Source organism: Ochlerotatus camptorhynchus, unplaced genomic scaffold (assembly GCF_037179485.1).
Source record: "Ochlerotatus camptorhynchus isolate MF236.1 unplaced genomic scaffold, CSIRO-AGI_Acam_v1.1 ptg000330l, whole genome shotgun sequence".
In the NCBI taxonomy this organism is placed as follows: Eukaryota; Metazoa; Arthropoda; class Insecta; order Diptera; family Culicidae; genus Ochlerotatus; species Ochlerotatus camptorhynchus.
Genome location: NW_027040818.1, coordinates 1,220,562 through 1,243,807, shown reverse-complemented (window position 1 = coordinate 1,243,807; position 23,246 = coordinate 1,220,562). Strand labels below are relative to the sequence as shown.

At 41.3% G+C, this 23,246-nt stretch overlaps 2 protein-coding genes across 4 annotated transcripts in view; both read right to left on the bottom strand.

Annotated features, from left to right (window-relative positions):
- Gcat (Glycine C-acetyltransferase) overlaps nt 1-23,246 on the bottom strand; it is a 50,105-nt gene that overhangs the window by 14,482 nt on the left and 12,377 nt on the right. The window lies entirely within an intron of this gene.
- LOC135708404 (uncharacterized) overlaps nt 10,956-23,246 on the bottom strand; it is a 93,893-nt gene continuing 81,602 nt past the window's right edge. The window contains exons 3-8 of one of the 3 annotated variants that reach the window (XM_065230500.1): nt 22,598-22,688; nt 22,238-22,412; nt 21,602-21,738; nt 21,291-21,488; nt 12,557-13,087; nt 10,956-12,501 (exon numbers count right to left, since the gene is read on the bottom strand). In XM_065230500.1, coding sequence (XP_065086572.1) covers nt 12,268-12,501; nt 12,557-13,087; nt 21,291-21,488; nt 21,602-21,738; nt 22,238-22,412; nt 22,598-22,688 — 1,366 coding nt within the window. In that variant the 3' untranslated portion in view covers nt 10,956-12,267. The remainder of the gene's footprint in view (nt 12,502-12,556; nt 13,088-21,290; nt 21,489-21,601; nt 21,739-22,237; nt 22,413-22,597; nt 22,689-23,246) is intronic. The other 2 variants (XM_065230501.1, XM_065230502.1) reach the window with 2 other exon arrangements.

The following is a 23,246-nucleotide window of genomic DNA, read 5'->3' as shown; positions in this document are numbered from 1 at the left end:
CTGCCTGGTGAATAGAATTTCGATCTATAGAAAAACGGAACCAATTCAATTTGTAGACTTTTTTGTTGGTCGTGGTATGCTTGATTGGTTCCGCTATTTGACAGCTAAATTAATTCGCGATATTCTATCTGCCAGGCTATAAATATAGCGACTATACGAGTAGGGGGATGTTGAGTTGACCCACCCTAGTGCACAGGCATGACGTTGTGTGGGAGCTGGTGATATTAGAACTAAAATGTTAGTATGGGTTGTTATCTAGATAAATGGAAGCGGTGGCATGGATTTGATATTGTTCGTCGCAAACCATTTTCTGTAGTGTCTTTTCTCGACTATAGTCAAGCTACTCACTAGAGAGATCCGTCATTCAAGATTTTTAAACTGAGTAAGAAGCCAAGGTTGCGTCCATTCATTTGGCTCTTAAAAACGTTTTTCGGAATTAGGAAATTATTAGATGTCATAAATATATATATTTTTTCGCGCGGTTTTAAATGATCTATATTTCTTGAATTTGTGTGGTTTACATGTATGAATTTTAAAGTGACACAGATGCGTCTTTTCAACTTTAGTACATGTGAGATTTTAATTATTAATTACAGTTCCCAGTCCTATCAGGCCTGTTTTAGAGAATGACCATCTTGGTGGGATTGGTTTGTTTTAAATTGAAAAAAGGAACTACTTATAACTACTATTTACAACTACAACTAACCTACAACTACTATATACTCCTAATCTACTATATACAAATTTCTTATCAAAGCATGTTCTGATATATTACATTTTTGTGCAAATTTAGTGTTAATTTCGTTAATTTTGGAATCTATTTTGGCAATGCCTGCCTCTTCGTGTAAATTTGCTATTCTAGTGTCGGAAGGATGATCAAGTACCATCCTCATCATTCTATTCTGAGTGACCTTGATTTTGTTCCTTTGAGTCTGTGCACATGTTTCCCACACAGGAGCTGCGTAGAGGATCGCAGGTGCTATGATTTGTTTGTAGACAGCCAGTTTGTTCACACTTGAGAGACGGGATCTGCGGCAAATCAGCGAATACAGACACCTAACCAAGCCAGAACACTTGAGTACTATTTTCTCTACATGCGAACGTAAGAGGAGTTTTTCATCGAACAACACCACTCAACCCTTGTGCCACCCACGATTACGGTACAAGATGGAACCGGTTTTAGTTTGGGCGATTACCGATGGAGGAACATGATTGTTTGTGTTTTGGAGGCATTGATTTTAATTTTCCACGTGGTGGCATAATCAGCAAAGGCGTTAAGGCATCGTTGAAGTTTGTTCGTTATTTCGCGATGCATCCTTGCTTTGACGGCTATTGCAGTACAGGATGATGACGATGTTGGAGCGTAAAGAGGTTTGGGATGTCATTGACAAACCCAAACCGGAAGAAGTCGATGCTGAGCTGCAGCAGTGGATCAAGGATGATCGGAAGGCCCGTACAACAATTACTCTGTTCGTAGAGGATAGTCAGTTGCGCTTCGTCAAGAAGGCAAAAACTGCTCGTGAGATGTGGTATAACCTCAAATCGTACCACGAAAAGGCGACGATTGGAAATCATAGGCTCTACTGTTGCAGCAACTTTGCTCGTTGAATCTCAGCGAAGGAGGAGACGTCGCGAAGCACATCGAGGAGATGGAGGATCTTTTTGAACGTCTGGAAAACGCTGGTGTGGAGCTTAGCGAGCTACTGAAGATAATTATGATGCTTCGGAGTTTGCCATCGTCGTATCACAGCTTTGTTACTTCGTTGGAAAACCGGCCTCAGGAGGATTTGACGATTGACCTAGTGCTGGCGAGACTTCGGGATGAGTGCCAAAAGCGAGAAATGCAGTATGGGAGCAGTGTCAAGATGGAAAAGGCCATGAAGACGGAAGTGAAGCCCAAAAGCGATACCAGGAAGTGATTCTACTGCAATATGCCGGGTCATTTGAGGATGAACTGCCGGAAGTTTCTAGCGACGAAGAAGGAACAGGGTCCAAGTCAGTCAAGTCAGAAGGCAAGTCCAGATCAGCAAGCGAAGCAGGTGCAAACACAACCGGCACCGGAGCAGCGGGATGCTGAGAAACAGAGTGCTGTTTTGGGGGCTGTGTACTTCGTCACAGGAGGAGTTATTCCTGGAGAGTGGACTGTGCACTTGTCATATGACAAACAACCGCAGTGACCCTGGCGTATGGAACAAAAACGATGTCTGCTGGATGCGGTAATGGCGTATTGTTCGGTATCAACGGCGATGGAAACCGGATTGCTATCACTCTGGAGAATGTACTGTACGTCCCTTCGCTGGAAGGAGGGCTGATATCGGTTCGGAAGCAGTGGTCTTCGAAGTGGATCGCTGTGAAGTGAAATTTCCGGATGGCGGTGTAGTGGTAGTAGGTGAAACCGTCGGCAACCAGTATGAATTGAAAATGGCCGAACAGTGTATGCTAGCGGTGACCGGAAATCACAACGTGTTGTACCAGCACACCAGGCATATAAGGATTGGTCATTGAGATGCGGACGTCATAGGTTTGATCAAGGCGAAGGATCTGGCTAGTGGACTAGAGGTCAAGGATTGCGGTGAGCAGATTGTGTGCGAATGTTGCCTGAAGGTAAAATTGGCTCGTTATCCTTTCCCAGCGGTGACTGAACGCAAGTCGAAGCAGCCTTTGGACCTGATCCACACGGACCTTTGTGGAGAATCAAACGCCGAGCGGCAACAAGTACCTAATGACCATGATCGATGATTTCAGTCGATTCTGTGTGGTCTTTCTCCTAAAGTCCAAGGACGAGGCAACAGGGAAGATCCAAGAATACGTACGGTTCGCGGAAAACGAGTTCGGACAGAAGCCCCGCATCATTCGATCTGATGGCGGAGGTGAGTATAGTAGTAACGATTTGCAGGAATTTTATAAAGTCGAAGGCATCGAGGTGCAATTAACGGTTCCCTACTCTCCGCAATAAAATGGGGTAGCGGAGCGCAAGAACCGAGCGCTTCAGGAGATGGCTAACTGCATGCTGCTCGATGCAGGTCTGCTTAAATGTTATTGGGGAGAGGCAGTACTGAAAGCGACATATATTCAGAACAGACTGCCTACTCGTGTCGTAGATCGTACACCGTACGAGATGTGGACAGGGACGAAACCGGACTTGACCCGTATTCGAGTTTTCGGGTGCTCCGCGTATGTCCATGTTCCAGATTGCAAGCGTAAGGAGTTTGATCTCAAATCGCGAGACTGGCCGGATCACCATTAGCCGTGACGCGCAGTTCATCGAGCTTGATAACGGCTCAGAGCAGCAAGTCGCAGATCGGGAGAACCTAGAAGTCCCAGCTGAGGTGTGTGAAGAAGATGAAAGTGTAGTGATCCTGGTCCCGAACCAAAGTGAAGAGGCGGTTCAAGAGCCTGAAAAGGAAGTAGAAGAAGAAGCAATTTACGAGGTCGCTGATGACGAGAGTGATTTTTTTTTTTTGGTTTCGATGATAAAAATATTCACGAATCCGGACAACAAATGCAGAGAAGAGCACCGCGTTCTACGCGAGGTGTTCTTCCAAGAAGATATGACGATTTTGTGGTCGGGTTGGCATCTCACGACGAAGAACCTGAAGACTATCGGGAGGCAATGGCCTTGCCAGAGTGGAAAAATGCGATGAACGATGTACTCAAGGCTCACGAACAAAACGAAACGTGGGAGCTTGTGAGATTGCCACCTGGAAAGAAAGTGATAAGTGCGAAGTGGGTGTTTAAACTCAAGCGCGATGAAAACGGAAAGGTGGTGAAGCATAAAGCGAGGATTGTTGCCCAAGGCTACTCGCAAATGTTTGGTGTTGACTATACGGACGTTTTTGCCCCGGTGACGCGTATTACTACGTTGCGTGCGTTGCTGCATGGCTGTTGCGGGCAAGAAAGGGTTAGTGCTGAAACAGTACGACGTAAAAACCGCGTATTTGAATGGCATAGTAAAGAAGAATTGTTCATGCGTCAACCACCGTGTTTTGTAGTTACCGGACAGGAGGAGATGGTGTGCAAATTGAGAAAAAGTATCTACGGATTGCGTCGGCACGATGCTGGAATAAAGCGTTGCACACTGTTTTGACGAAGAAGCTAGGATTTCGGCAATGTACGTCGGATTCGTGTCTCTATGTACGGAATGTTGGAGGTGTTACGGTATACCTGCTAGTGTACGTAGACGACCTCCTAATCGGATGCGTGGATGAAGCAGAGATCAACAAAGTGTATGAAGATTTGAAAGAAGAATTCGAGCTGCCGTGTCTTGGGCCTGTACGACATTTTTTGGGTCTGGAAATCCAAAAGGAGAATGGAATCTGCTACATGCGGCTTACGGCCTACATCGATAAGTTGGTGAACAAGCTGGGTATGGACAAGGCAGCACCGGCGAAAACACCAATGGAACCGGGATATCTGTCTGTGAACAATGACATTAAGCAATTTCCGGATCAGACATCGTACCGTAGCCTTGTGGGAGCTCTTTTGTATTTGGCTGTCAATGCTAGGCCAGATATTTCTGTCAGCGTGGGATTGCTTGGACGAAAGGTAGCCGAACCAAATCAAAGTGACTGGTTTGCGGCTAAACGTGTCGTGCAGTATTTGAACGCGACGAAAGATCAGAAGCTAAATTCGGACCGGGACAGGAATGGAAGTTGATCGGATTTTCGGACTCGGATTGGGCCGGGGATCAGCGAACCAGCCGGTCTACTACTGGTGTAATATTTTTCTACGGAAGTGGACCAATATGCTGGATAAGCAAAGGACAGGATTCGGTCGCTCTCTCTTAATGGAGGCGGAGTATAACGCACTCACCGTGGCGTGTCAGGAGACAATCTGGATCAAGCGATTGTTGAATGAGCTCGGTGAACCTCAAGCCGAGGCGATTACCATTTTTGAGGATAATTAAGGGTGCATCTGCTTTGCGAAGGCCGAGCGATCGAGTGGAAGAGTGAAGCACATCGACACAAAGAAACACATCATTCGTGACTTGTGTGAACAGAATATCATCGTATTGGTGTATTGTCATTCATGTGAGATGATTGTGGATGCTTTGACGAAGCCGTTGGGACGATTTATGTTCAACAAGTTCATCGAACGGATTGGACTATCGGCTTAGGCGAAGTCGGTGGTCATTCAGGAGAAGTGTGGGAGTAGAATGACCACTAGTGTTCTACCCTACATCCAGACGACAGAGATAAAACGAAGTCACCTATGTATATTGAATCATCTTGTATCATACTATTTTTTCACTTAGCCTACACATTCTGTGACAGAAAGACGAAAATAAAAGTTGCATTCATTTTCTCCAATATTTCGCGTGTTTGATCGTTTGTCCGAGTTATTTGTCCCTTTTCCGAGGTTTCCAGTAGTGCTCTGTTCCTTCATTAACCAGATGTAAAGGAAAGTTGAAGTTACAAAGCTTGTTCACAAGTCCGTCATGCCAAACATTGTCAAACGCCTTTTCAACGTCTAACAAGGCCATGGCTGTGGACTTGGATACAGCTTTGTTACTTCGGATGTTATTCATCACCCGTACTAGTTGGTGATTGGTGGAGTGTCCCTTTCTGAATCCAAACTGTTCCGGAAGGAGAATGTTATTTTTCTCGACAAACTTGAGCAAACGATTGAGAATGAGTTTCTCGAACAATTTGCTCAGCCCTGAAAGGAGGCTTATTGGTCTGTAGTTTGAAGGCAATGTTGGATCCTGTCCGGGTTTGCAGATTGGTATGATTTTTGCTACCTTCCAGATGCTTGGAAAGTAGTGCAGTTCCAAGCATCTGTTGAAGATAGCGGTTAGAAGAGACTGCACTTTCATGCTGAGTCTCTTCAAGATCAAGTTCAATACACCGTCAAACCTGGGAGCCTTCATGTTCTTGGTGCATTTCAGCGCTGAGCAAATCTGTTGTACTGTAATCATATCCGCCGGAGGCACGACACAAGGGGAGGCATCTAGGTGCAATGCAAGCTCGACAGTGAGCATGCATAAGGGCCTATACGCGATGATCGATTCTCTTCGTCGATTTTCTCTTTCGTTAATAACTCGCTAGATTGAATGTTTATCGGTGCGTTTGCTGTTGCTGTTGATAGCCAATACAACCTGTTACTACTCTGCATTGAACAAATTCTAGAAAATTGTTTCGCTTAGCTGTAGCAATGCAAAGAGAAAATCGATGAAGAGAATCGATCATCGCGTATTCGCCCTTATGTATGCTCACTGTCGAGCTGATCTTCGAGCGGACTTTGGATATTCGCAGGGCTGGTAGTGAGTCACTTTTTAGTGACTTGGTCACTTTTTAGTGACTTGGTCACTTTTTTCAAGCCAGTCACTAAAAAGTCTCTTCTTTAAGGGTAAAGTCACTAAAGTCACTTTTTCTTGTAATCAGTCACTATTTTCAACTTTTTTAGCGTGAATTTATTTCAAGATTGATCATTATTTGCTTTGTGACGTTAAATCATCTTTCTCTATCTACAGGGTGTCTACATTTTTCAAAATAAAATTTCCTGAGTTTTCCAGGTTTTTCCAGAACTTTAACGGATGAATTCCAGGCTTATAATAAGAAAGATATTTTTTAAATGCGTTCAAAATATGCTGTTTCTGAAAGATAAATGACAACTGTAATTAACCCAAACGTTTTTAAGACATGGCAATCAGTTTTAAAAAAACAACTTCATTCCATTGAATGTTGAAGTTTAGCACTTACTTAATTTCTCACTTTAATAAAGTTAAAAAAGAAACGTAATTAATTTGAGTTAGTCCAAGATCTAAAAATATTCAATAACTTGTAGTTTTGTATTTCATGTACAAGTTCAAGATATTGAAAATTTTCAAAGTGCCTGAATTAAGGAAAACATTAAATGATTTATTTTAGTTCGTAATTAACTTTATGAAAGATTAGAGATCTTCATTGCAGTCCCATTAACTTCACAACAATTGTAGGAACTTTAAAGAAGTTCTGAGGAATGAAAGGAAATGATGAAAATTTCAGTGAAGCATAAGGGTAACATAAGGTAAGTTAACACACTTAAATTATGGGGAACTTACTGGTGTTAAGCGAATTTGAGAATTATAGGAACCTTGTGAAAATTTTTAAGAAGTTCTAAGCACCTCAGAAAAGCTAGATCTAGAGATCTCTGGGGAATTTCAGATCTTAAGAGCAGTTCCCATGACTTAAGTTCAGACTTTTTGGAGCAGTTTAAATATCTATAATCGTAAATTTAGAAAAATTAAGAACCCTTAATATGTTCCGAGAATTTCAGGGAAGTACGGAGAATTTATGAAAACTTCAGAAATATTTCAGGAACTTCACTGAAGTCCAAAGAAATTTAGGGAAATTTATTTTCAATAGAATTGAGAGCTTTAGGGAAGCTTCGGGAACATCAAGACCGATCAGAGAATCAAAGGACTATTCAAATAATTTCAAGAAAATTGTAGAAACCTTAAAAAAAAGTTCCGGAAACTTTAGCAAAGCTCCGATAGAACTTCTGGAACGTGATACAAATTTTATGAACAACCGGAAAACGTGAGAGTATTTTAAGGATGTTTGAAGGAAATCGTGGATATTTAAAGAACTTTAACAAATGCGAAAATTTAGCTAAATTGATGAAAAATGCGAGAACTTTTATTAAATAGCGATAAATATTTTCAACAAATTCCAGAGAACTAAGAATTGAGATAGTTTAATGATATTCAGCGAAGTTCCGAGTACTTCCAGGACGATTAGATAGCTTCAGAATAATCCCATTAACTTAAGCAAAGTTGCAGAGACTTACAAGGAATTCCGTGGAATTCTGGGGTATTCCAAGAATTCTATGATTGATCCAAAAACGTCAGGGAATTTTGAATATATATATCCGAAAATTTGCCGGATTATAAACTTTAGGTGAGCAGCTCAACAATTTTAAGGACGGTACAATTAAATTCAGCGCAGTACAACAAGCTTCATGAGAACTGTAAAAACGTTAGAGCAGTTTTGAAAATTTAAGAAAAGAACAGAGAACCTCAGAGCAGTTCCGTTAACATTAGAGAAGTCACATAAAGTTTAAAGAAGTTTAGAGAACTTCAGCGAAATGTTAAACCTTTAGAAGAGATTCATGATCGTTAGAGGAAACTTTAGGAAGTCCTATAAAGTTCAGAAAAGTTTAAGAATTTGATGAGTAGTATTGTGAGCATCAGGCTAGTTTCTCAAACAACAAAAGAACTTCAAGGCAAATTCATTAACTTCTGGATGTGCACCTGTGGAAACGGTTATCACGACATCGAGCATGTTGTTTGGTCCTGCTCCTTGCATCATGAGGCGAGATCCGTTCTGTGTGATTCCCTTAGGGTCCGAGGAAAACAACCCTTTAAGCCAATTAGAGATGTCTTGGCTTGCCGTGATATCGACTTTATGAAGCTTATTTACGACTTTCTTAAAGCTGTTGATGTAAGTGTTTAATGTTTTGTGTTTTAGTTTAAGTTTTAAATTAGTTCAAAATGCTTTCCCTTGTCCTCCCTCCAAATGATCAATAAATGTAATCCCTAATCTCGAGTAAACCGCGAGTAATCGGCCCCCGTTCTACTAACATTAGTTGTAAGAAAATGATATTCACACACAATCATGTAAAAAATATTCGACGAAGAAAACGATTTGGCAAGCGTTTTTATTATCGTTGCTTTTCTCCTCCCTTCCTTTCATTGGTGAAAAGATGAGCGGTCAACCCAGCATTGAGCTCGCTCATGTGAGCATGCGCAATGTTTTGTGTGTTCGATTTGCGCTCTATCGTTGCGTCCGTGTTTGGGATTTTTCGGTATAGAAATTAAAGACGTAGTCCTACGTCAAAAATCTTAAAATTTCTTAAGACATATCTAACGCCCTGTTGTTGCAGATCAACCTCCCAAAATGTTAGTATGATATTTATAGTCAACCTATGTACGTTTCAATTCATCCAAAAAATAATCATGTTTCTATAGACACCAGCGATTTGGAACTGTCCAAACGCTGTTTTAATTTCTGGACAAAACCAGTTGACATTCCTAGTTTACGAGGCACCGTTCGAACAGAGAGATTCGGGTTTTCATTCAATATCCTCTTCACCTTTCGATCCATGGCAGGATCAACACGTCCATTGTTTATATCACTTCTCGGTTTCCTCTCGACCGTCAAGCGTTCCGAAAATGATTTGAGCACACCGTGAACAGTGGATTTAGGTAAGAAGTTCCCGTATTGACAAGTCAGGATTTGCATTACGTCCGTACAAAATCCGCTCGCGCACGTGTTTTTCATTCGTCGCCATCTTGAACACTAAGCATGGAATGTAAACACCAATCATAATCTTTTCCATCAATGACTCCCAGCTATACCTCAGCGAAATTTTTCACTTCTACGTGTAATATTTCTAAAGTTACAGTGATTTGAAGGTGTCCGGATTAATGTGGATAAAGGGTGTCCACGATGAAATTGTCACACACAAAATTGATTCGCAAAATTCGAGTTTTCATCCGATTGCCATCAAATTTTCAGGGATTGAGAAATAACTATTAAACTTCATTTTACCATTTTACTCGTATTTTATTTACAGTCCATACGCAAATGCCCGCACCTTGGCCTTAACCCCTGCCATAAGATTCTGCACAACCTGTGAATCAACCGTTTTTTGCATGTAAACCCATACTTTCTTCAGTTCCTCAACTGTCTTCACTACCTTAGGTCGTTTAAGAAGGTGCTGCTTCATAATCGCCCAGTACTTCTCGATGGGGCGGAGCTCCGGAGTGTTGGGAGGGTTGAACATTTTCGGCACGAAATTGACCTTATTGTCCGCATACCACTTCAGCACGTCCTTGGAGTAGTGGCATGAGGCCAAATCCGGCCAGAAGATTGTTGGGACATTGTGGGCCTTCAGGAGAGGAAGCAGCCGCTTCTGGAGGCACTCTTTTATGTACACCTGTCCGTTCATCGTGTCCTGGGTCACGAAAGGTGCACTCCGCTTCCCGCACGTGCAGATGGCTTGCCAAACCAGGAATTTCTTCGCAAATTTGGACATCTTCTGAGTGCGGACATGCTCCGGAACGCTGAACTTATCCTTGGCCGTGAAAAACAGGTTGCCGGGGATCTGTTTGAAGTCGGCATTCACATATGTTTCGTCGTCCATGATGCAGCATTCAACTTTCGTCAGCATGTTGAGGTACAACTTCCTGGCACGGGTTTTGGGGGACTTGTTCTGCTTCTCGTCGCGATTAGGGGCCTTTTGTACCTTGAACGTTCGAAGCCCAGCCTTAGTTTTGGCCTTCTGGACAAAACTTCGGCTTAGGTGCAGCTTCTTAGCCACATCCCTAAGGGAGGCGTTCGGATTTCGGTTGAAGGCCCCAACTACGCGGTTGTGATTTTTGGTGTTGTACGGAATACTTTTTCCTTCACTTCTGGGCTTCCGATCGGTGGTCAACCGTTCCTCGAACCGCTTAATCACTCGCGACACCGTGGAATTCGCGATTCCCAACGTTTTAGCGATGGAACGATGCGAGAGATCCTTGTTCTCGTGATGAATGCGCAAGATTTTATCACGCACGAGCTGTTCTTTCGACTCCATTTCCGCGAGTTTTGATCACAGGACTTTAAAACTTGCAGGATGTAAAGCACTATGAACTAAATCCACCCAAATTTTCATTAAATTCTACCCAACGGTTAAAAAGTTGGAGCAATTTCATAGTGTGGCAATTTCATCGTGGACACCCTTTATAGCCCTTAGAGAACTCTCGAACCTTTGGAAACTTTCAGCACTACAACCGCCTGGTGAACACGTTACGTATTCTGCAGTATTTGCGATATCTGTGGGTCGTAATCGTGACCCCCAACTGCTCAAGAGAAGTGCTGATCAGAGCGGGATACATGGTGGCCGGTAAAGAGCGTGGCAGTGTGATATTTCACTGAGGATATGAAAATAAAGCCAAATAATAAGTCTTCAATTGGTTGAATTGAATGTGTTTTTCTGTTTTCTGTTATATTTTTGCTCACTGAATCAAGCAGCGCAGCAGATGAATTTTACGAAAGGTATCTACAGATAATGTAAATTACTGAATTTGGTTGCGGTGTGTGCACCTACTCTGTGTATGTTTCTGTGTGTGTCTTGGTGCCTTACACAAATGTAACCTTCGGGTTTGCATACAAAACTTCACCGAAATGATGCATTCAACTAAGTACAAAAGGTTTATCTCACTTTTTTTTTAGCAAATTCATTTCACTAATGTGCGCGAATCAAAAGAGCACTGTGTGTAATGTAAGCATTTTAATTTCTAACAGTCGCTTCAGTTTGTTAAAGTTTTTTTTTATTGCGCGGAAAGAGAAAATGGAAGTGAAATGCCAGTTAGTGCATCCTAATAGGTGACTGAGTATCGAATTGGATAAGCTCTGTAATTCGTGTGTCTAAAGGTTTTTGCGAAATAGCTGCTTCTGGTTTTGTCACAACAAAGTGTCTGTGTGAGTAGGAGGATAGTGCGCGGGGTCATCGTGAAACTTTCTTGTTTTTTGCGGACAATTTGTTTATATTATGGTATCTAAGATCTAGCTTCCTAGAATCATCAATTTGTGGTTTACATGATTCTCGTCTTATAATCATTTACAGGTTTACATTAGGTACTCTCACATAACAGGAAAAAACTCTCTTTATACTCTTGTTTGCCTACAGTAGAATTTGATTGAAATATAGAAGTTCGATGTTGCTAAAATTGAATTCGACTTTCACTAACTGGGATCCTTTGTTTGGTTAGCTAAATATTCAAAGTAAACATTGTAATCTCTCCTTGGATCTTAACTTTGATTTGTTTTCTTATTATTGTTGATGATGTTACTGTTATCCTCTACGTGAACTAGAATCTGTGATCTACTGTGTAGTTGTTGCTTGAATATCATAGGCTGCCCTCGTATCTTAATTTAAAAAAAAATCTATTTTCAACTTTCAGGGAAAAAATAATCAGTGCCATAGTTAACTACCGTACTCGCTCCTACACTCTTAAATAAAACATAAAAATATTAAATAAACACAACTTTGGTTCGCAACGCTAAAACTTAATCAACAGGTTTCAATTTGCATTGGCTCTTTACCTAATCTTATAAGTTTCCCTAAGTATTTCATTCAAACAACTCGCTCTTAGCGTTCTCGTAAATACATTTTACTGTTTTTGTTTCTGTTCTTCTGTAGATGTGTTTGTGTGTATGGAAAGAGTTACAAATTGGCAAAACTGACACAACATGGTGGCGTCAAACCCATAATAATTATCCCTCTATATCTTGTTCTTTACATTCCACCGGTCAAACTGGGTTCCGCCTTTTTGTTTAAACTGGGACTAGCGATCGTAGTTGTGGATGTGCTACCGGTAGATGGCACCACCGAGGGTTGCTGCGCCGATACCGTTTGCACCAATTGCCGACTTGTAGGCGCTATCGGTTCGACGGCCTGCGGCTGAGTTGTCTGGGTCGGTGAATTATCGAACAATCTGATGAGCTTTTTCGGAATGACGTCCTTCTCAGCCTACGGAAGAATTACAATTCCTGAAATTTGAAACAAATAAATCCGTTTAACGTACCTCCGAAGCGTTCGCAGTAGTGGTGGTCGTGGCCGTTGTCGGTGGCACTTGCTTCTCCTCCGCCTTCTCCAGTCGTTCCTTGATCGCTTGTATTTCACTGGTTATCGCGCTGTTCTGTCCACCGTATCGATCACACTCTTCTCGAACCGTTCCCAGACTTCCCTTCAGTCCGCTGGTTACATTCTGCAGCAGGTCGATCTGGTCTGCTATCTGCTTGGCACTGCCCTCCAAACTGGTCAGATTGGTCTTCATCTCCACCCAGATGTTCTCGACCGATTTGACGTGCGAGGAAATGTTGGCAGAATTTTCAGTCAACTCGTCGATGTTGACTTTGTGGCTGGCCAGATCGTTGACAAGCCAGACGTTCTTCTGCTTCAGGGCCTGCAGCTCGCCGGTGAAGTTCTGCGACATGTTTTCGATCTGGGCCGATAGCTGATCCCGGATGTTGGCGATGGTTTGCTCGGTGACGTTGTTCAGTGTGTTGTCCATAGAGGTTGGAGACGAATTGTTACGGATCTGGACAAGTAGGGCCTGGGAGGAGATGGAAGTATGATTGCATTATATTTTTTGTTGTTGTGTGTGGAGTCACATGTTAGCCGTGATTAACATGAAAGAAGGATCGGAAACTGCAAGTCAGTGCTAAATTCGGTATACCTCTATCGTTCGCTTTCAATTGCTGTCGCACATGGCAGCAAAAGTTGTTTTTTGAATTAATTTGGATTTACAAACCTTAGAATAGAATCAGGAAAAATACGTACTTTTTTTTTGGAATTTTTAAGTTGTTTAGTTTATCTTAGTTAGAATACTTATGAATTATTTATCGAATCAAACAAAATTATAAACTGGGGAAATCTTCCCAAGTAAACAAAAGTTCCGCATTCAACAATAAAACTCACTTCCAAATTCCATAAAGTTCAAATAAAGTTGCTACAGAACCTTCAAGCTCCATAAAGTTCGAATAAACTTCTGACAGAACTTTCAAGTTCCATAAAGTACAAATAAAGTTCTGACAACTTTCTTCCCAAGCAACCAAAAGTTCCGCATTCAACGATAAAACCTACTTTCAAGTTCCATAAAGTTTCGATGCGTACTCCTAGCAACTTGAAGTTCACAAAAGTTCCAAAAAGCAACCATAAGCAACTTCAGGCAAGGCCACAACAAAGTTCCGAACAAGTTATCAGCGGAACTTCTTAGCAACTTTTAAGTATCTTTAAAGTTCCCTACTTCTTGAAAATTTATAATAAGGTCCATCATAGCCCACATGAGGCAATCCGCACAAGTCTTTATTAGTAAAAAAAAATTAACGTACGTAAATATGAAATGATCAGCAGTGGCTCCAATTAATCATAATTCTTATATTTCTGCAGTGCATCAATGTTCTATGCAAACATAAAAAAATAAAGATCAATTTCCTGGATTCGAACCCGGCATACGATCTACGTGTTGGAATACCATGCGGACAAACACCAATTTAAAATTCATCAAGGTTTTGTGTTTCGTATTCAAGTCAGCTGGCACTGAAAACTCCAACAGTAGGCGGGACAACAGCTCACTTTAATATATCTCAGATGTCGTAGCGGTTCGTGCTGGGGCTCTCACGAAGAAGGACTGGGTCTTATTCTTCAAACGGCTCCAATATTAATTTTAATGCTGATAAATCAATACACGTTCATACTAGGGGAAGTACAACTTGATCTAGAGTAATATTTGGTGTAAAAAATGCTCATTATTGGTAGTTATTATAGTTTTTAGTATAAATATTAATGATAATTACCAAGCGGAAAGCTACAAAGTAAATCAAATTAACAGTGTAGATTTAACGCATACACTCAATGACGTTTCACCGTTGTTGTTTATGTTTACTGCAGCTTTCTGTTTCATCATTTTTGCCTAGATTTTCGATTTCCATTGGTCTGATCGTTTTCGGCTTCGGCACTGGACTAGGCAAGTTTCCCCAGCAGCAAATCTCTCCAAATTGCAGGCTCATAGCGAATCGAGCGTAATACGACCACGGAACCATCACTCTGGGCAGAGATACCAGGTTTATTTTGAAAACATCTGGCACAAACCGAATCAAAAGTCTGGCAAAAATCTGGAACAGCAAATTAACATTGGGAATCTGCCAGTTTTCTCAAAAAATCTGTCCGGCAGAGCTGAAGTTTCTCTGGCTGTGCCAGATAAATCTGGCAACCTGGCAACGCTGACTCTGGGACTCCGTTTACAGGGGCGGCGTAGTCAGTCGATTACCGTTCCATCGGAGGACAGCACATTGGTTTGCAGACGAAGAAGAATTCGTGGAAATTAATGACTATTTCCTGGGAATGTGCACTGAGATCAGCTACCAAAGAATGCCGAATTCATGAGAACTAGAGTCGGTGTATAATGAGTCACGCCAAGAGAAAAACAGTTGAACTCGCATCACGGTTTTCGGAAGATTCCCATTCTTTTCACTTGGCAACAGAGGACTTCTACAACAACTTCAAATGACTTCTAGCGAGAGAAAAAATATTGCGGCTGTAGTACATCATTATATCAGTGATTTTGTCAAATTATCTTAACAAAAAATAGTAGAAATTCTCATTACTAATCATTACCGAGCGTATCCCATGACAATTTAACGCTCACTGCGTGTTTATGCTCATTTCTTCGATTATATTTTATATTTTATTGCAATACCTTTCGTGGACCTTTCATAGCATCGTAATGTTTATTTATTTTGCACGATAGGTAGCCGGTTTGACAGTTCAATAGGTAGACTTGGCTTCACTCTTGGCGTGACTCATTATACACCGACTCTAATGAGAACAAGGAGCGGATTTCTGTGGAGGTGGCCAGCAAGATCATCAAGGGACGACTTGTCTCTCGTGTGAAATCCATTTTTAATTAAACGAATGTCAAATGTATACTTAAAACCAAAAATTGTCAAACACAAAAAAAAACCCGAATTTATCCACCTATGGTGTGATCAGACCCTTCTTACTTATTCAAGTTTATTTATTTTATTGTCATTATCAGTGACCAAGCCCCCCACCCCCGTGTCATCCAGTGACGCTACGCCACTGCCTGGGGGAACACGGAATATATTCGGGTGTAGTCTATTTGGTGAGGCTACCAATCACCTTATCATCGTATTTTAATGTGATTTAATGGGTTTTAATTCAATTCATTTTCAAGCAATGTCCAAGTGTGTCCAATGTGGCCTGGAACACATAACACGACTTGCATTGATCTTATTTTTGAATTCTGTAGTAATTTGATGTGTTGCATGATGGTTTTAATACGTTTTCCGTTAAATCCAGCGTGAAGGCCCATATTCACCGGATCTTATTCCGGCCATATCTCCGGAACCGGTTCACCGATTCCAAAACCGTTCAATAGCGTTCAATGGGACCCCAAGACCTATCATTTGGCACCGAGTTTGTCCAAATCAGTTGAGCGGTTGCTGAGAAACGTGAGCGCATTCATTTCGTTACATTCACACACACATACACACATACACACATACACACGTACACACACACACACACACACACACACAGCATGTTACGATCTCGTCGAGCTGAGTCGAATGGTATATGATGGTTTTGATACGTTTTCCGTTAAATCCAGCGTGAAGGTCCATATTCACCGGATCTTATTCCGGCCATATCTCCGGAGCCGGTTCACCGATTCCAAAACCGTTCAATAGCGTTCAATGGGACCCCAAGACCTATCATTTGGCGCCGAGTTTGTACAAATCAGTTGAGCGGTTGCTGAGAAACGTGAGCGCATTCATTTCGTTACATACACACACACATACACTTATACACACACACACAGACATGTTCCGATCTCGTCGAGCTGAGTCGAATGGTATATGACACTCGGCCCTCCGGGCCTCGGATCGATAGTCGGTTTTTCAAATGATATCTATACCCTTCTTTGTAAGAAGGGTGAAAACAACTGTCAGACTAAGTGTAAGATTCGTAAATATCACACATATTGAAATATTTAATATTTCCACCATCGGTATTGATGCTGATACTTGGAGGTGTCCTTCCCCTAGCGTTCATACCTGCCTTTAGAAATAACTTTCATAAAGTGCGAACTAAATATAAAATTGGTGTGGAGGACAAAAACCTTTTTTAACTTATTTTCTAAAAGTTCCGTTCAAGTACCGCCAGAAGCTGCTTAGAATGCTCTTCAATTATGGTACCGGAACTTTCAAGTTCTTATAACGACTTAAAAATAAGGCAGCTTAGAATTCTATAGACCACCTTCAACCAAGCTGCTTAAGCCACAAATAGTCTTTTATCAGAACTTTTGGTTACTTAGGTTGTGTTATCATAGATTTGCTATTGAATCGTATTGTCTTAATTTTCAAAGTTGGTTGGGAATGCTATCTAACATGAAGGTTTAGTGTGATAATTTATTAGCTAGAGAATGGTCTTAGAAGAGGGTAGGTAGATAGTTCCGTTAGAGTACGGCACTATGACAATTGAATAGAAGTTGAAAATGAGCGAAGGGTCATTAATGCGACAGTACAAGTCAAACGCACACTTCTTTGCCTAATCCGTACGATGTACGAGGAGTCAATGAGGACGTATTCCTAACGATCCACATTTACGGGCAAAATTATAAAAAATGTCGATTTTTCTAGGCAAAATGAATTAATCTACTTTTACTTCACCTTTAATTAAAAACTAAATTAATACGTGCAAACTTGCTCGGTTTTTCTCCGTTTGTTTACAATTTGATAGTTTCGCTCTAACCAAAATTTACACCGGAAATGCATCAAGTCGACCAAATTTTGATCGTAACACTCTTTAGTATTACCTACGCAGATGATAATCATCTGCTAAGAGAAGGCCCTGGCAATCATAGCCAAGACGAACCATAAAAGTGGTATAGTCAATCCAGAGAAAAAAAAAAGCATTCCATTTGACAACCGCAGCTTTAAAAGCATGCTGCGGTTGTCGAATGCACTGCTAATTTTCCTCTGGATTGACAATTTCTGCATCGAGGCACAAATCCCCATAGTATTAGAGTCGGTGTATAAGAGGCACACCAAGCGTGAAGCCTATTCTACCTATTGAATTATCAAACCGGTTACCTATCGTGCAAAGTAAACAAAGATTACGATGCTTCACGAAATGTATTGCAATAAAATATAAAATATAATCGAAGAAATCTATACAGAGCTGGAAAAAGGGCTTATCTGCTTTGAACGATTCTCTTCATCGACTTTCTCTTTCGTTAATAACTCAGCTGCAACAACATTCCCTGTAGTATTCGACGATATGAACGATAGATAAAAACCCGTTTTTATCAATTTATGTGGCAAAATTAGTACGAAAATTGTTTGCATAGCCATTGTTATCGAAAGAGAAAGTCGATGAAAAGAATCGATCAAAGCAGCTAGACCCTTTTTCCAGCTCTGTATAGAAATGATCATAAACACGCAGTGACCTTTAAATTGTCATGGGATACGTTTGGTAACGATCAGTAATGAGAATTTGTAATATTTAAGATAATTTGACAAAATCACTGATATATAGAGTAACATTTGAAATGGGCCTATGTCCAAAACGTAAACAAATCGGGTTTTGATACCATTCTTTAGCACCGCTTTATAGCTACTAATCGTGTAGGAAAGTTCGGCATAATCGAGAAAAATCATTAAAATAGCTCGATTTTCGAAACGGCCGATCAACGAAATTTTTTGATTCATAAAAACGGCCAACCATTCATTTATTTCATTTCATTGATAAGCCTAGTGACGTAGAAGGGCCGATGATTGAAAATTTTCAAACCAAAGCTAGGCCCTACTGGTTGAGGAAGGGCCGATGATTTGTTTTAAATTTATTTGACGATGCGAAAAGGCTTAGCAAAGGGTGTACCACTTGTGATGACAAGCACAACGGCTTAACAAAAAGGGTCTATCCCATGAAAGATTCACAAAAAGGCTTAGTAATTTATGAAATTAAATTGTTATCGATTTTCATATATTTTGAAAGCTTTTCGCATATTTTGGATGTTGTATACTGAGATACAGTTACTATTGTTATTGTGAACAATATAAATGCCTAAAATACTTCAATTTTCTTAAATATGAATTGAATAGTGGCGGAATAATTTAAAATTCATTTTCTGGTTTGTTTACGTTTTGGACATAGGCCCATTTCAAATGTTACTCTAGATATAATGATTTACTACAGCCGCTAATTTGCATTCTCGCAAGAAATCATGTCATCATCTCAGCAGTAGTCATCTGTTGCCAAGTGAGCGGGTAGGGAATCTTTTGAAATCCTTGATGCGAGTTCCACTATTTTTCTCTAGACGTGACTCTTAAGGCTTGTTCCATTTGGTGAATTTTCACTCATATTTGACAGATGGAAAATTTTCAAACAAACCTGCTGTTGTACTAGACTTATTCCCGGCAGACAACAGAGCCCAAGTAACATTGCAAGCTTTATAGAGGTTTTATAGTATTCTACAAGTCCAAATCATGGTCTACAGAACCCTCATAAAACCAAAATTGTTACTTTGGAGGGGTCTTCGAACATTATAATTTATTTTCGAAGCGTCAAATTTAAGAGAAAATTTCCCAAATGGAACACAGCCTAAGTGCGCCCCTAAGTTTACCCCTACCACGATATGTGCTCCTGTCATCGTCGACTTCACGATCTCGAGGGGACACGGGTGGGGTAGGTGCTGCTACTGTACCTTTCGACCATTGACAGTAATTGATGGTATGCTCCCATCCAGAGTTATGTACTTTGACTATATGTTTTTAGTATTACTTCTACGTGAAGTCAACGATTTACATAGTTAAGCGTAAGGTGCAAGCGTCCGGTTATGGTATTGAAGTTGAATGAAATAAGTATGCCAAAAGCTTACTAATAGGTTATACTTGAAGATGCTAATTTCAAATAACAGACTGTAGTGGTAATTTTTATACGATAGATGGAGTAGATGAAAGCATAGAGTTGATAGTTCCGTTAGAGTACGGCAGTGTGAAGATTGTATATAGATATTAGACAAGCGAGCTAGGACAACTTTTAAGGAAGGTACAAATCGGTTTTTTCATCTCTCTTTACCAAACACCCCTCACCATCCCTATCCAGGGGGAGTTTGGTAAAGAGAGATGAAAAAACCGATTTGTACCTTCCTTAAAAGTTGTCCTAGCTCGCTTGTCTAATATCTATATACAATCTTCACACTGCCGTACTCTAACGGAACTATCAACTCTATGCTTTCATCTACTCCATCTATCGTATAAAAATTACCACTACAGTCTGTTATTTGAAATTAGCATCTTCAACTATAACCTATTAGTAAGCTTTTGGCATACTTATTTCATTCAACTTCAATACCATAACCGGACGCTTGCACCTTACGCTTAACTCCACTCATTAGGTTCTGTACAACATCCGGCTGCAGCTTCTTCTGTACGGATACCAACTTTATCTTCATGTCTTCCTCAGATTTGACCTCCTTGGGATGCTTCCGTAGTGCCTGCTTCATAATAGCCCAGTATTGTTCGATGGGCCTTAGTTCCGGCCCAAGCAACACACATCCATCAAAATAGGTTGCTGCAACTTGATTGTGACTGAAATAAGGTGCATACAAGTAACCACAACAGTTAAATGACAAGTGTGCTGCTAGGGGGTGCGTTGGGGGTGTTCATGTCCTTGGCTTTGTACCACTCCAGGACAACATTTGAATAGTGGCACAAAGCTAGATCCGGCCAGGAGATCGTAGGGCCCTCGTGTTGCTTCAACAGAGGAAGCAGACGCTTCTGTAGACACTCCTTGAGGTAGATCTCCCCGTTTACAGTCCCGGTAGTCACGAACGGCACACTCCGTCTGCCACATGAGCAGATCGCTTGCCAAATCATGTATGTCTTGGCAAACTTTGAAAGTTTCTGCTTCCTTACTTCCTCTGGAACATCAAACTTGTGATAGGTGGTGAAGAACAGTAGCCCCGGAAGCTGCCGGAAGTCCGCCTTGACGTAAGTCTCATCATCCATGATGAGACAATGAGGCTTCGTCAGCATCTGGGTATACAGTTTCCGGGCCCGTGACTTTCCCACCGTATTTTGCCGTTCGACACGATTTGGAACCTTCTGCACTTTGTACGTATGCAGTCCCTTCCGGTCCTTGGCTCTCTAAATGAAAGACTTGGACAGATTCAACTTTTCGGCCACATCCCTGACCAAAGCATTGGGATTCTGCTTAAACGCTTTCACGACACGCTTGTGATCCTGATCACTAATAGAACATCCATTCTGACCGCATTTCGCCTTCCGTTCGATGCTCAGAGTTTCGTAATAACGTTTAATCACACGACTCACCGTTGACTGCACGATTTCGAGTTGTTTTTCGATGTCCCGATGAGAGAGTTGAGGATTTTCCAGGTGCTTGCGCGAAATTATTTCATGATATTGCTTTTCGGGTGACGCCATTTTTTACAACTTTCGAAACACTGACAGCGATAAAAATAAAGTGTAAACAAAACACTCTTAACTACTTCAACCCAAATTTTCAAGAGAAAATACTCAATGGGTAATTTTCTACAGCGTTTTTTCCGTGATGCAATTTTATGTGGCATACCCTTTACTGTCATTTGGAACGAAATTTGGCACCTTTTTCAATGCACGTCTTGCTTGTTTTTACAAAACCAAATTTTAATACATTGGAATTCCCTCAATTCATTTGGGTTTTAAAAGCCACACACACACACACACACTCACCTGCAAATCTTCCACGTTCTTCCTCAACGCCTTCTGGTCGCCCTGCGCCCTCTGTTCAGCCTCCTCCAGGTTCGTTATCCGGGTGATGGCGTCCCCAATCTTGGACCCAAGGTCGGCCACGTTCGTCTTCAGACTATTAAGCTGCGCTTCCTGGGAGTTTTCGTTCTTCTTCTCTATCGTATCCCGGAGCTGTTTGAGCTGTTGTAGTGGCCGTGAAATGATGGGAAAGTAGGGCGCAAACATGTTAGAATTGAGAGTTGTAAGGAAATCAAAGGGTAGTGCAGCGGGTGGTTGGTTCGGTGTCGTCTTACCTCGGTGGAGAAATTGCCCAGTACTTGTTGAATCTCGCGCAATTTGCCGTTCAGAGCCGTTTGGTTTTGCTCGAGATTTTTCGACGTTTCGTGCCACTTTTGTAAGGCTTCCGGCACATTTTGACTAGTGGCTGAAACTGCAAGGGGTTGTTGATGGTTGCGGGGTGCAATCAGAATCCGTATTAGAAAGGGCGGAAGAAGGAAGAATTATATATTAGTAAGGGCTAATTAGAATGTAATTACGGGAAGCCGTTTAGGTGGTCATAAAAACATCGTAACGATACAGCAGCGGTAACTATGTGGTGTGTTGAGAGGTCTACTTTATGCTTGGATGAATTCAATTCAGAATTTCACACAAAAGATGCTATTAGGTTCGGTATCAAAGAAGTTTTGTGACGACGTAAGAAATTTGTTAAATTTTCATTCAAGCTGAAATTGAGTTGAATTATAAAAGGTAATGAAACTTGTTATTGTGGAGAACCGAAAGATAAAACGAACAATTTCCCTCCCATCAGAGGATAAAACCGGCAGCGGTCTGAAAATGTTCATCCATAAAATCTTATCACACGAGATTGCTACCGCAATGAAACCCGGCAAAACCACGTGTGTGTGTAGGCGGTGTAGTCGGTGGTTCACCTTGCTCGATGCGGATTCGGTACTCGGAGACCTGCTGCCTGATGTCAAAGTACAGCCAGTACATGAAGCCGAGCGAGAGGAAGATGCAGGACACTAGGATGAGCGGGCCGCAGGTGCGCACACAGGAGAACCTCTTCCTCCGGCAGCGGGACTGGGTTCGTACCTTGGGCTGCTGCTTTCTCGTTCGGGGTCGGGTAGTGAGGATTAGATTTCATCGGAGGTGGAAGAAAAAGTAGAGTACAACAAACGATAGAGAGAGAGAGAGAGAGAAAGAGAGTCATTAGTCAAACGGGTCTTTAGGGGTGCCATTCTGTAGCAAACATGAAACGTTGCTGCATTTGTTTGGATGGTTCAACTAACCCATGAGTAGTCTTCCTGGTCGTCGGTTGAGTTGGACAGTAGCTGATCGTGGGAGGCGATTCCGTTTCCGGCGATGTGACGTTTTCCTGAACTGTGAATGAGGGTTGGGTTTGTGTGGTTAGTAGTCGTAGTTTTACTGTAATTAAGTCTTATGTAAGCATTGAAAATCTAGTCGAATTCAGTTGCAGAAAGTATGTGGCTCTCATATCAAGAAGACTGGCCTGTGATGGTTCTTATGCACGGTTACTCCATAAGTAATCAGCTACGAAAACCGATTATTTGGGCAGAGCAATATCGATCTACAGCCCAAGTAACAATTCAGTAACCATTTGGCATCTACTCTGATTTATGATGGGTTTATAACGGCAATGAACAATCCATTTAGCTTAAATACAGCATTTCAAAGTGAAAAACATTGCTGCTTAGTAATTCAGCTTTTTGCTGCTTTAAAAACCTTTTGTAGTCTGGCAAGAAAGTCAAAAACTGACTTGTTTTAAACATAAATTTAAAACAGTTCTCAATCCCTCCTTAAAACTGTTCTGTAAATCAAGCATAAACGTCATTAGCAATTGTTTATTAATGTCTTGATATAATACTTAATAAACGTGTTCTATCATTATAAAAGCAACCATAAAACCATTAGGTTTTG